At 40.2% G+C, this 13,630-nt stretch overlaps 1 protein-coding gene across 1 annotated transcript in view; it reads left to right on the forward strand.

Annotated features, from left to right (window-relative positions):
- Positions 1–12,010, forward strand: part of LOC140740327 (sorting nexin-24-like) — a 145,689-nt gene extending 133,679 nt beyond the window's left edge. The window contains exons 6-7 of the mRNA XM_073069481.1: positions 5,435–5,499; positions 10,406–12,010. Of these exons, the coding sequence (XP_072925582.1) occupies positions 5,435–5,499; positions 10,406–10,476 (136 nt within the window). The 3' untranslated portion in view covers positions 10,477–12,010. The remainder of the gene's footprint in view (positions 1–5,434; positions 5,500–10,405) is intronic.
- Positions 12,011–13,630: the final 1,620 nt, after the last annotated feature.

The raw sequence follows: 13,630 nt of genomic DNA on the forward strand, positions 1-13,630 counted from the left end.
TCTTACAGGATTTTAGAATCTAACACAATACAAAAGCTTTTCTTTTCACTACAGAGTAATACAGTTATACATTCAATTCAGTATCTAGATGGTTACCGATTACAATTGTCACTTCCTTTAATATCTTAACATCTTGTACCCTACTAAAGTCTTGTAGCATCAGACTCCAATTGAATAACCACCTATTTTTAGGTCTTATTTTTCTTTAGCCAACAAAACTAAAGAGTTGTGATCTTAGCTTACGGGTATACTACAACAGTCCATGCAAATACTAATCTTTATGTTGCTTTCAAACTTAACAGGCAGGCTTCCATGGGGTTTGTCTTTTATTATTCACAGGCTTTGTCAAAATCCCTTAAAACCGGTTTCTGCTATTTAAAAATGGCGTCCCCATTAACCCTCGTCTCTTTTCCGGTTAGTTCCCACGTGGAGAGCTCGGGTAACCTGGCAAAATAGGCTTTTGCCCGCTTCTTTCACAGGAGTTATTTTATCAACACTGTGTCCCAAACTTAGACCATCTTCTGAATTTCCACCCAATTCTTTAATTTTACGCAAGTTGCTAGCTTTCTCTTCAGGACCCTTCAGGCTATTAGTTTTCAGTTCGAACTCTTTGTTCAAGCACCTTTTTATATTCTGCCTTTTCACACCACACTCTGGAATAACAATAGCATGGGGGGCCCTGTCATCTTCCAACTCAACCTGTAAGTGATCCGCGGGTTTTTAATTTTCTTCATTCGATTTGGGAACTACATATTTCCCGTTTTCTTCAATGATAATATTCATCTCCCCACGTTTGATCTCCGCATTAACTTTTAACACACCTTCGAGCACAAACACCTGGGAACTCTCACTTCCCACTATTACCAAGGTTAACCCTTTCTTCACTGAACCAAGTCTATCTGACCCACAAGGACTGCATTCCTTTTCAACTGAATGAAATACCTCAGACTTTTTCTGAGCTCCATTACTAGGTTCAGTACCACGTGCATCCACATCTTGGACACACTCAAACGGTACATTTGCCTCTTCCAGGCTTTCAATACCCGTATCCGGTCCAAATTCTAAATTCCCCTGATTCTCCCAGCTGCTCTCTGGGCAACTCCCTTCCGGAGAAAATTCAACCGTGCGGGCTGCAACAACCTCATCTGCCAGCCCAGCAGACTTCTTCAAGGTAAGGGCATCCTTTTCATCTAGGACTGCCCTCATTTCATTATCGGGAACACCTTTAGAATTTTCAACTTCTTCAAACAGTTCTGCCAAACCAGACAGATCATCCATGTCCAACCCTGGACCTTTTAACAGCTTTACCTGTTTCTCATCTCCATTTCGTGCCTCTAGCACTTCATTCCTCGCTAAGGGCAGGTCTATCTCCTCTCCCTTACTCTCTTTCACTTTACTACCCTCTGTTTTACCACCCTCCAAACCCTCGTGGTACAGAGTCGGTAAAAACGTCTCGGCCAAATCGATACTGGCCAGATTTAAACTGCTCTCGTTCTCAGCTGCCTTTCTTGACATGCTGCGAGTGACCGCGCATGTGGGATAGATCTTGGAATCTAGGGGTGGAGCCTCAACACTCACAGGCTGTTTTGTCAGCGTCATTGCCGACCAAACCTTACCACCGGCTAAATCGTTACCCAGAAGGACGTCCGCGTCAGTTCTCGGGAATTCTGATCGCACCCCCATTTCAACTGGTCCAGAGACTAGCTCACAATTCATAATGATCTTATGCAAGGGCACCATTTCCGTCCCTTTGCCTATTCTTTTCACAACTACCATTCCCGTCTTGCGACCAAAATCTAGTACCTTACTGCTGATCAATGATAGTTCCGCCCCCGTGTCTCTCCAGATCCGTATTGGAACTGGGGTGCCTCCCTCCCTCACAGACATGGTTCCGATTGACATACAAGTCTCAGACCCTTCTCGTACTCTGTCTACCCGGGGCTCTCTTGTTGATTTACTGATTACCACGGCACATCCAATAGGGACTGCTGCTTTCCCTTTTCCTGTCTCATTCCTCAGAGCAAAGCACCAAGATGCAATATGCCCCCCCTTTCCACAATTAAAACAGGTCAAGCCCGGAAATCTCTAGCCATCTTGCCTTTCCTCCTCAATCTTACCACTAGCTCCCGGTGGGACCTCTGCCTCAGCCGGCAGGCTTTCTCGATCATTCCCACGGTCTCTCTGGGAACTTTTATTCGAGGAAAACTTTGTCTTGTGAGTTAGGGCATATTCATCTGCGAACCTAGCAAATTCTGAGATGGATTTATTCGGCTTCTCATTCAAATACATCCGGATATCCTCCGAAACACAACCTTTAAATTTCTCAATCAGAATTAACTCTCTGAGACGCCAATAATCCTCGTCCACTATTTCTGCGGTGCACCAATGGTCCAAGAGCACACCCTTCTCATAGGCAAACTCGGTATACGTCTGATTCCACCCTTTCTTTAAACTTCTGAACTTTTGTCTATACGCTTCAGGTACTAGCTCATAACTCCGGAGAATGGCTGCCTTTACTTTGTCATAACTCTCCTCCTCTTCCTCCTCCATGGACAACGCCGTATATGCCCGCTGTGCCTTCCCTTTTAACACACTTTGTAACAACGCCACCCACTTCTGATTCACTGCCACCTTTTCAAAAAGCAAGAAATAACTATCAACATCCATCTCCTCGAACGGAGGTACTAACCTCAACTCCCGATTAACATTAAACCACTCCTCTCGGTCTGACCCCTGAACTCGTTGCTCTTGCCTTAACTTCTCCATCTCCAAGTCATGTTTCCTCTGTTTCTCTGCCTCCCTCTCCTTCTCGGCCCTTTCCTTCTCTTTCTCAGCTGCTTTCAGCTTTTTTAACTGAATTTCGTGCTCTCTTTGTTTCTCAGCTCTTTCCTGCTCCCGTTTCACCTCTAACTCCTTTAGCTGGAGCGCATGCTCCCTTTCTCTTTCGGCCCTTTCATTCTACTTCTCAGCTGCTTTAACTTAATTGCATGTTCCAACCTTAATTTCTCCAACTCTAACTGAGCTGTCCCACTAGCTGGTACCTTTTCAGGGATATTTTCCAATACCTCAGCTGTAAACACATTCTTCTCAATATAATACTGAGTTATTGCCCTTCGCACCTCCCGCTTTTTCATTGACAACCTCACCTCTGCGAGGTTTAACCCCTTCGCCAAATTTATCAAGTCTGATTTGGTGGCCGCCTCTAGCGCCTCCAGAGTCGGGTTTTCTATAAATTCACCCACGTCCATCTTTGCTGGTTTCCCGTCTGGCTACCCGCGTAACCAGATCCAAGTTTGGACTTACAAGCCCGATTCACTGGCTCCCCAATTTGGTATCAAATCCTGAAACAAGAACCCCAATTGTTACGTACCCCGTAACTGGGTCACTTACCAGCAAAGATAGAGAGGTCAGTTGAAGTCTGATGGTACTATTTTTTTAACAGTATTTATTGATAAAAAGACACAAAATAATATCAATGCAAACATACAGATAATATACTTCATCAATACTAAATCTAAAAGCGCGGGTATAATAATAATCAATAAGAAATAGCTCTATCGTTGTCTAGGGGATAATGTATTGTCCGATGGAAATATAAAAGTCACTGTCATTCAAGCTGCAGCTCTTTGGTTGGAGAGAAAGACAGGTTAAAACTTGCCCGTTCCTTTTATGATGTCAATCCTTCGAGAGTCGTTGAGAGTTGAGTTCCCCGTTGTTAGCTAAAAACCGTCTTTCCGTGGCAAAGGTCACCGATTCCGGGCAAATGGAAGCGGACGCACATGGCCTTCCACCAGCTTTCGCTATTACGGGATCGTTAGCGTTTCTTCTGGTGCGTCTGAGGGGCTGTTCGCACAGACCCTCTTTTTATCCTGACTCACAGGGTCTCAGGTGTCAATCAGGTTGGGGATGATGCAATCCCTCCACCAACCTCCTCCTTGGTTCATTGCCTGGGGCTTCGATTGCATCGTACAGGATGCAATACACAAGCCCGTCTCCAAGAGACAATAGCCGGCATCAGTGGGTCCGCCTCTCAGAGGCCAAGACACATTCCACCGCCTTGTGGATTCTGTATGTCTTTCTCTCATTTCCTGGATCTCCTGAATTGACTCAGTAGTGATCTTGCGATTCTCACAAAGGAGGGGGCTACCCCCGCACCCTTCGGCCTCTCAGAGCTGTGGTACATTCATAACACTGTTAAAAGAATTTAAAATTGACAAGGATAAGAAAAGGTCAGCTGGTCCACTGAAACTCTTCCATCGAGCACTTGCTCTCCCCAATCTCATTTGGAGTACTCCTAATGCATTTAATTTTATTGATACTTACGTCTCTTTATTGGAGACGTTTTGCCATTTTTCTTAAATTATGTCTCACATATTTAAATATTTTAAGTGTTTTTCTTTAAGGATATAGAGTACAGTAACAGACCCTACTGGCCCAACGAGCCAATACAGCCCAATTACTCCCACGTGACCAATTAACCTACTAACCCATGTGTATTTGGAATATGCGATCAAACCTGAGCATCCAGAGGAAACCTGCACAATCTCGGGGAAAACCTACGAGCTCCTTACAGCAACGGAATTGAACCCGAGTCTCTGGTGCTGTACGCTAATTGATATGCTACTGTATGCTGCCACAATACGTGCACTTCGATCCTACTGGCTATATTTACTTTGAGGTAATATTCTGGATTCAACTCATGTGCTATTTCATATATATTAGAGATTCCTTATTGAGAATCGCTCAAGACTGTGATTATTGGCAAAAGCAAATCTATCTAAAAACTACCTATTTTATTTTCATTGTAAACTTGAGAGTTGTTCTTATAACAAATCTCTCATTCACCTTATCAGGTTCCAGCAAATATCCATTGGATAAACATTGAACGGGCCTGAGGGATAGGGAAAGGATGAGTGGAGATGAGTAGGGACTTAACTCTGGCTCCTTTGTTAACCAAGTGCAAGAAAATCAGCCACCATTTGTACTGACCCTGACCATTCTATGGAGTTAATTATTCAAAGATTATTACAATACTAGACAAAATCCTGCCATGCCTTTAAGCACTGTCAATCAGAGATGAATTTCACAGCTTGGTCTAATTGAATCCTAATGGACAATATTTTGCAGATTTTTTTTTAAGGAAAATTTAATTGTTAGATTAATTTCAAAGAGCCAGTTGATTCAACATATGTTAATTTCTGTAAAAGTAATTACATTGTCCATTGTAATCTGGCAAATGTTATCTACACTTAACACTACAAGATGAACATGTTTACAAAATTACTTACAGTGAATTTTAATGATCTGTTCCTGACTGTTTTTTATTCTTTCACAGTTCATTATATTGTGACTTGAAAACAATTTGGTATATATTGTACATTACTTAATGTTTGCAGCTCCACGATACTGATATTCTTGTCCTTGACCTTTCTAGCAAACTATCCCACCAGCCAGTGCTGCTTTTCCTGAGGGATCCATACATCTTGCCCACAGCCACCGGTAATCAAGCCTGTCATCTGTTAACAGCTCTTTACTGTTTCAGCCGTTAACCCTGTAAATTTTGTGAAAATGAAACTGAAATCTTGCATCAACCCACTAGATTACACTGTGTTTAGAAGCATTATTTTGATATTCTCCTGTTCCACCATGCTGTTGTGTAGGATACCTGGCCTCGAATATTCTTAAGTTGCCAAGAAGCTCTGACAAATTTCCTGGCCTTGTCATCACTGAGAAGTGAAATAATGCAAATTTGATTTGGCTTTATCATACAAGCCTATTACTGAAACAAAATGTTTCTACTGCATGAGAAGGAAGAAACATATTTCATTACCTTAACATCAGTCTACAAAAAAAAGCTATTGTCAGTCTGTTAGGTGGAGGACATTATCACAATTTCATTCCTTCAAGAAATTTTAATATTTCCTGTTGGACAACATGAATTCCCCCTTTTTTTTGGATCGACATTAATTCTACCCTTTTTTGCAATTGATTGCTATTTAATAAATCAAATAGATCATTCTCTGAAGCAATTTTTTAATTTGAAGAAGAAATCCTTAAGTTCCTTCATCTGCAGCTTTGTTGTGGTTTTGATGGGAAAATTCACCAACTTAACTCTCTTTTATTAATTGAAAGACCTGGAAATCTTACTAGTGGTGAAGTACTGAGGTAAGATTGTAATTATGGAAATCATTCTGTAATGTTTTTTAAATTGTAAAACATTTTACGTCATTTCTTCTCCCTATCCCTATTTTGTTTGCAAATCCTCCGAGCTGATTTTACTGCTGAAGATATGCTACTTCAATGCATTCATCCCTGGAAATGCAGCCCTTGTCATAGTCAACGAAATAAATGCATTCCCTGATAACTTATAGCAATTGAAACCATTTGTAAATCTGTCCATCCTATCCTATCTTAAAAATTAAAATCCCATAGATTTCCAGTTTGGTAAATGTTTTTGATGGGGCTGATCTCAAGCGTAAATTGCTACTGCAATATAGGTTGGTTACTCGCCAGCTTTTCTGTAAGTTTTGCCATATCCCACTGTACATCTGGCACCAAAAACTAAATAGCATCCTCCCCATCACTTTTTCTCTGTTATTCATTTTGTGCTCTCTTAGCCTCTTACAAACATCTTACCTCATTGGTCTCAAAGTAATTCAACTGATTAAGGTTATCCTTATTGAAGGACAGAGTACTGATCTGGTGGCATTTTAATACGTTTGTGAATACTGTATAAATTTTTAAAGAGAGATGGAGACTGCAAAACAATTTCATTGTGGAGCTGAAACTTGTGATACTGAATGGCTAAATATAAAAAAAAATCCTTCTAAAACTTTGATCTTTATTTCCTGTTACACACTTCCAACTATTATACCACAGCGGTTAAAAAGATTTGGTGTGTTGGGGCCATTTTAGGAAGTCAGGTGTCCTGTTGGCAAAGAAAAATCAAGGGATGGGAATAATCTGAGCTGTTTTTGGACATCCATACTGTAGAAAATATGTGACCATAGGTTAAATGTTGACATTTTTTGGTAGATTGTACATGCTCTGCTCGTTTGCAACTGTCAGCGGTCTAATCATCCATCTTTCAAGACCATGACGTACAGTACCTCCACAAAAAATGTTGACTCGCCACTGGACAGTTTGTTTCCTCACCAGTCCCGTCCTCATGCTACATTCTTACAGGATTTAACCTAATAACCCCAGGCCTTTTAATCTGCAGCAGATTCAGAGGTTGTAGCATATAGGCTTCATTCACATCAGGCTGAACCAGATATATAGATTTGGACCTTCAACAGTCTCGTATTACACCAGTTAACAAAAAGCCTGTTCACCCCAATTGTGCCTTGTGTTGACTGTTTGTTTGTAATCACTGATCGTTATCACACATTTTTCTCTTGCCTACCTCAATTAGTCAACTTAAGAGTGCTTGTAATGACCCATCATTACTTTATTGGCCATTTAATTACCAAGTTCTACTTAACTTATATCTGTTATTGTCAGTATTGTAAATTGTTATCACTTTGGCTCTTAGCAAAGATGGCATTTCTCAATGAAGTTTAATTGGCTCCCTATATTACGCTTGCATATAGCCATATCTCACGAATACGTATGGTATAATCTTGTAAAAATCTGAACCCAGTTATTAATAACTAATGAAGTAAAGAATGTGATAGAATCCTTTGGGGAAGTTACAAGTTGGTTAGGCAAAGGAGAGGCAGAGGATGTTACTTTGATTTCCATAAGGAATTTGACAGGATGGTAAACATGGTAAGACCCCAGGTTATTAGAGGCAAGGCACTAATATGGATAGGAGATTAGCTGACAGACAGAAATCAAGCTGTGGGGATAAAGGAACATTGTAAGCAATTTTGGGCTCCGTATCTAAGGAAAGATGTGATGGCCCTGGAGAGGGTCCAGGAGTGTTTGATAAAGGAATGTCCCTTTAAAGCTGAGATGAGGATTTCCTTCAGCAAGATGGTGGTGAATCTGTGGGATTTGTTGCCACAGAGGGGTGTGGAGGTCAGGTCATTGAGTGTATTTAGGGCAGAGATTGGGAAAGGGGTTAAGGGTTACCGGAGAAGGCAGGAGAATTAAATTAGGAAAACAAAATCAACCATGATTTACGGGAAGAGCAAACTCAAGTGGCCCAAATAGCCTAATTCTGCTCTTACATCTGTAGTCACTATTTTTTTTTTAATTTCAGAAGAAATGTGTTTAAATATTGTGGAATTCTTACCCATTCTTGTTTATCTTCATGAATAATTTCCTTCATTGTTTATTTAAGTATTATTTTCTATACCTCTCTCTCCTCCCCTATTGAGTTTATAGTATGCTAATCTGACTACTCATTGTGGGTTTAGAAGACACTTAAGTTATTATAGGGACCAGGAAATATTAAACAAATTAAGGCAGAATTTTTTGAAATCGAGGATGCTTAAGGGACATTTAATTGAGCTCCTTAAAATTAAGAGGGACACAAATAGATTCCACAGTATTCCCTGTAGTTGAGGAGTCAAAAACCTGGGGTCCTTAATTAGTCATGGGACTTGGGATTGATGAAAATAAGTATCACACAGAGTATTAGAGTTCAGGAGCTCTCTGCCTGAAAGGGTATGATTCTCCTTCCTAAGCAGGGAATACAAATTGTGTTCTTTAAACTTAACATGAACAAGAATGAAAACTATTTCAGTATATAGATATTATCAAAAACAAATGAAGATTCTTCTTGAAAATAAAAATAGTTTCCTACAATGAAAGTACTGCCCCTTGCTGAGCATTTCTCTAATTAAAACTTCTCAAAGTAGAGATGTATTATACTTCCACATCCATAAAGACTTTTTTTTAAAAAGGTATTTTAAAAATATTGTGGATACCAAAATGGATAACCCTCTATATGGATGCATGATTATAAAAGAGCTATTAATCTACACCATTTCAGGCAATTTGTGAATTCTATGCTACTTGCTTACTCTGTAAAAAGCTCTTATTACAATTCCATTGTGTCTGTGGCCAGTTCTAGGTAATACCAAACCTAAGCTGAAAGCATCTTAGTTGGGAGAGTCGCATGAGCACATCATAAAACATCCTCCTGACTAGTGTGTGCAGTTCTACCGGAACCCAAACAAACCGTGGTGGGAGGGGTGTGGGACAGGTGACAGTGCAGGTGGAGGGTGGGGGTGGGTGGCTCGGGTACCGACACACCTAGTCCTGAGACACCAGGCAAGGTCCTTTAATTCCAAGCAGTTAGTTTATTGATCATTACAGAATATTTTGCTGGTCCCTCTCCTCCCCTTTTCCCAACCGTGATTCCCCTCTCCCTGTCCCCTTCCCAGTCTCAGTCCACAATAGAGACCCATACCAGAATCAGGTTTATCATCACTCACGTCATGAAATTTGTTTTCTTTTGTGTGGCACAAGTACAGTGCAGTACATAAAATTTCTACGGTACTGTACAAAATTCTTGGGTACCCTTGCTATATACATGGCCCTAAGACTTTTGCACGGTACTGTATGTTTGCAAGATCATGTTGCAGCTACAAATAAGCAATCATTGTTCGAAGGGAGAGAGTAACAAGACTATTGTAAATGAGTGAAGATGCTGTCCAACAATCTGACCTCCAATACAATGGCTGGGTTTGATGAGGCACTTTCCAAGGCTGCAACTGTGAATCCATTAGATACTACTCTGCTGCCCTTCGAGACGGCAGCATTTTTGTATCTACCACTTCCATTCTGCTTCCCTTGCACTACTTCACTTCAGCCCAAAGCAGCTTGAACTCATCTTTCAAACCCATCACCTGCCTCTTCCATTAAACAGATGAAGAATGGTGTTAGAAGCATAATAATAAATGTGATTGTAGAAGTCAATAGGCATGTATTATCAACAGGATGGCTTATTTCCAGGTGCCAATAAATTCATTCCGTAAGACCATAAGACATAGGAACAGAATTAGGCCATTTGGCCCTTCAAGTGTGCTTTGTTTTTTTATAAATAAATATTATTGTTTATTTCATTTTTATTTATTTAAATTTTCATTATTGTTGGTTAGCAGAACCAAACACAGCGTTTTTAAGCAACTATGCAATCTATCCAGCTTTCAATTTTTCTTCCTTTGATTTCAGTCACTACAATGCATTTAGCACAATGAGAGTGAGGTTCAAGTATTTGCACTTGTGACTACAACAGAAATTTGAATTTAGGATACCACAGCTTCACCATGACAGTCTCAGACTTGTATTTTGACAGGGTGACTTAAAACGCTTAATTACTCAGGCTATGGCCAAGAACATTTGACACTCAACCTCACCAATCTTAGTAAATTTGCAGCTCAAGCATTGCTTTGTTTCTACTGATATGAGGGTAATTGAAGACTATAAACCTGTCTTTTTTGTCATTCCTTAGATGACTTCCCAAACGTAGTTATTGAAGGTGTTCTACATGGTACATACTACCCGTACCTTCAAATAAGGTAGAGTGGATTCTACACGAAAGGCACCTCTGAGCATCCAGTCACAAAAGTAACAGTTAGTGGATATGTTTTTATGAGAAACTGTTCGCTCTCAATGTTCTTCCTTGATGGGAAGTATATTTTAAAATTATTATACCATTTAAATTTAACTTTTACATTATTCACTTAATTAACTTATATGAGTATATAGCAAGTTTCAATGTAAATCATTATAAATAAATGTGTGATGTTTCAATGTAAATTGTGAGTATGGAACTAATTAATACTATGTGGAAACATTTTTGTGTAATTTTAAAGTAAAATGTACTACTTCATTATTAAGTAGAGAATGTTTTTGTTTTATGACTTACATGTATTTTCCAGTTTGGAAAAAAAAAACTCTAATTAAATTAGACAATGAAAGAATGTTTGTTGCATTTAATTATGTGGAAATGAAAGCAATATTTATCACTAAATCACATTACTGTGTAATCTTATTAAATGCAGGGATCTGTTCTGGGATTCCTGTTCTTTGAGATTTTTATAAATGACTTGTATGGGAAGTGAAAGGGTGGATTAATAAGTTTGCAGATGACCCAAATTTAATGGAGTTGTGCTAGTGTGGGGGTTTGTTGTAAATTGCCATGTAACTTTAACAAAATGCAGAGCTGGGCTCAGAAGTGGCAGATAGAGTTCAACCTGGGAAAGTGTGAAGTGATTCATTTTCGAGGGTCGAATTTGAAGGCAGAAAACAGAGTTAATTGCAGGATTCTTGGTAGTGTAGAGGAACAGGGGCATCTTGGGGTCCATGACCATAGATTCCCTCAAAGTTGCCACACAAGTTGATAGGATTATTAAGGTGGTGTATCTGTGTGGACGTCCATTATCTGGGGGATTGAGTTCAAGAAGCGCGAGGTACTGTTGCAGCTCTATAAAACCCTAGTTATACCACACTTGGAATATTGTGTTCAATTCTGGTCATCTCAGTATAGGAAAGATGTGGAAGCTTTAGAGAGGGTGCAGAGGAGATTTACCAGGATGCTGCGTGGAATAGAGGGTGTGTCTATTGAAGGTAGGTTGAGCAAGTTGGGAGTCTTCATTTTGGAGCGAAAGAAGATGAAGGGTGACTTGATCGAAGTGTACAAGATGATAAGAGGCATAGATCAAGTGGATAGCCAGAATTTTCCCAGGACAGAAATGGCCAGTACAAGGCAGAATCATTTTAAGGTGATTGGAGACAAGTATAGGGGGACGTCAAGGTAGGTCCTTTACACAGTGTGTGGTGGGTGCGTGGAATGCCCTGCCAGGGATGGTGGTAGAGGATAGATACATTAGGAGCATTCAAGAAACTCAGATGGCAACATGGATGTTAGAGAAATGGAGGGTAAATGTTTGAGGGAAGGGATAGATTGATCTTAGAGTAAGTTAACAGGTCAGCACGACATCATGGACCCAAGGGTCTGTACTGAGCTGAAATGTTCTATGAATTACCGTAGTAAATTATTTCTTTATTCGAACCCATTGTTATATGTAATAAATTTAATCATCACTGAACAGCATGAATGATTTGTGTTCCATTAATTTTTTTTGAGGGTGAAATTTGATTAAGTTTGGTCAAGGGCATGCGAATCAGCTCCAGAGACTTGAGTTCATTGCTTTCAGTTTCTACTCACAGCTGTACAACTTGTTACTTCAAACATCTAATCAGCCAATCATGTGGCAGTTACTCAACGCAGACGTGGTCAAGATACCCATTTGCTGTTCAGGCCAAGCAGCAGAACGGGGAAGAAATATGATCTCACTGACTTTGACTGCGGAATGATTGTTGGTACAGGATGGGCTGGTTTAGTATCTCAGAAACCGCTGTTCTCTTGGGATTTTTACACACAACAGTCCCTAGAGTTTATATAGGATGGTGCAAAAAACGGAAAACATCCAGTGAGCGGCAGTCCCATGGACAAAATCGCCTTGTTACTGAGAGACATTAAAGGAGAATGGCCAGACTGGTTCAAGCTGACAGGATGGTGACAGTAACTCAAATAACCACACATTACAGCAGTGGTGTTGAGAAGAACGTATCTGAACACACAGTACACTGAAGCTTGAAGTGGGTGGACTACAGGAGCAGAAGACCATGAACGTACTGGCAGTGGCCATTTTACTAGGTACAAGAGGTATCAAATAAAGTGGCCACTGAATGTACATGTCCAATGGCTTATCACAATCAAATTTGCCTTTGTACTTTTGGAATTTTCCGTTAGACTATTTAAATTTATGGATTTAATTCAACATTTTCATCCTGTATTCAAAACTATTCATGGGCTTGCCACTCCCTTTGTTTCCAAGACTACAACTCTCAAATCTCTTCATTATTTCCAATTTCCAGCAGGGTGTACTATCTACAAGATGCATTGCAACAACATACCAAAGTTCCTAAGGCAGCACCTTCCAGGACCACCACCACTTTGGAAGTCCCCCTCCAAGTCACTCACCACGCTGACTTTGAGACATTTGGCCTTCCTTCACTGTCGTTGGGTCGAGATCATGGAATTCCCTCCCTAACAGCACTGTGGGTGTACCTACACCTCAGGGACTGCAGCGGTCCAAGAAGGCAGCTCACCACCACCTTCTGAAGGGCAACTAGGGATGGGCAATAAATGCTGGCTTGCTGGTGATGCCCACATCCTATAAATGAATACATTTCTAAAAATTCCATCCTTCTGTCTTTTCCAAATTTTCTTTACTTTGGCTTTGGCAGCCAAACAGAAATGATAATATCATGCATTTTGTGCATTGCCTGCACAAAGTCAAGCAGGTAAGAATTGGTCACTCTACACAACTTCTGTGTTCATCTTCCATCGCCGTACAGTTTACCTCCTCTGCTATCAGTGTTCAACAAGGACTGAAGGCACTTCTTCCCTTGGTGCAGGAAAAAACATATTAACTCACGGTTTTGATCCCTTGTTCCATAGCGTGATTCCCTGATGCCATGGGCAACATAATCCATGAAAAGCATAGTGGTAAAGCATAAATATTTAATAAAATAGTTTTTCTCTACGGTTTGCTTTCCCTGTAATGTTAAATGATTAGAGTTACAAACGCATATCTCAGGATCACCGTCAGGAATAAATACAGTAAATATGGACCATTTAGAAAAACTTCAATCCAATTTCACCAGG

The sequence above is a fragment of the Hemitrygon akajei genome, chromosome 2 (assembly GCF_048418815.1).
Source record: "Hemitrygon akajei chromosome 2, sHemAka1.3, whole genome shotgun sequence".
Classification (NCBI taxonomy): domain Eukaryota; kingdom Metazoa; phylum Chordata; class Chondrichthyes; order Myliobatiformes; family Dasyatidae; genus Hemitrygon; species Hemitrygon akajei.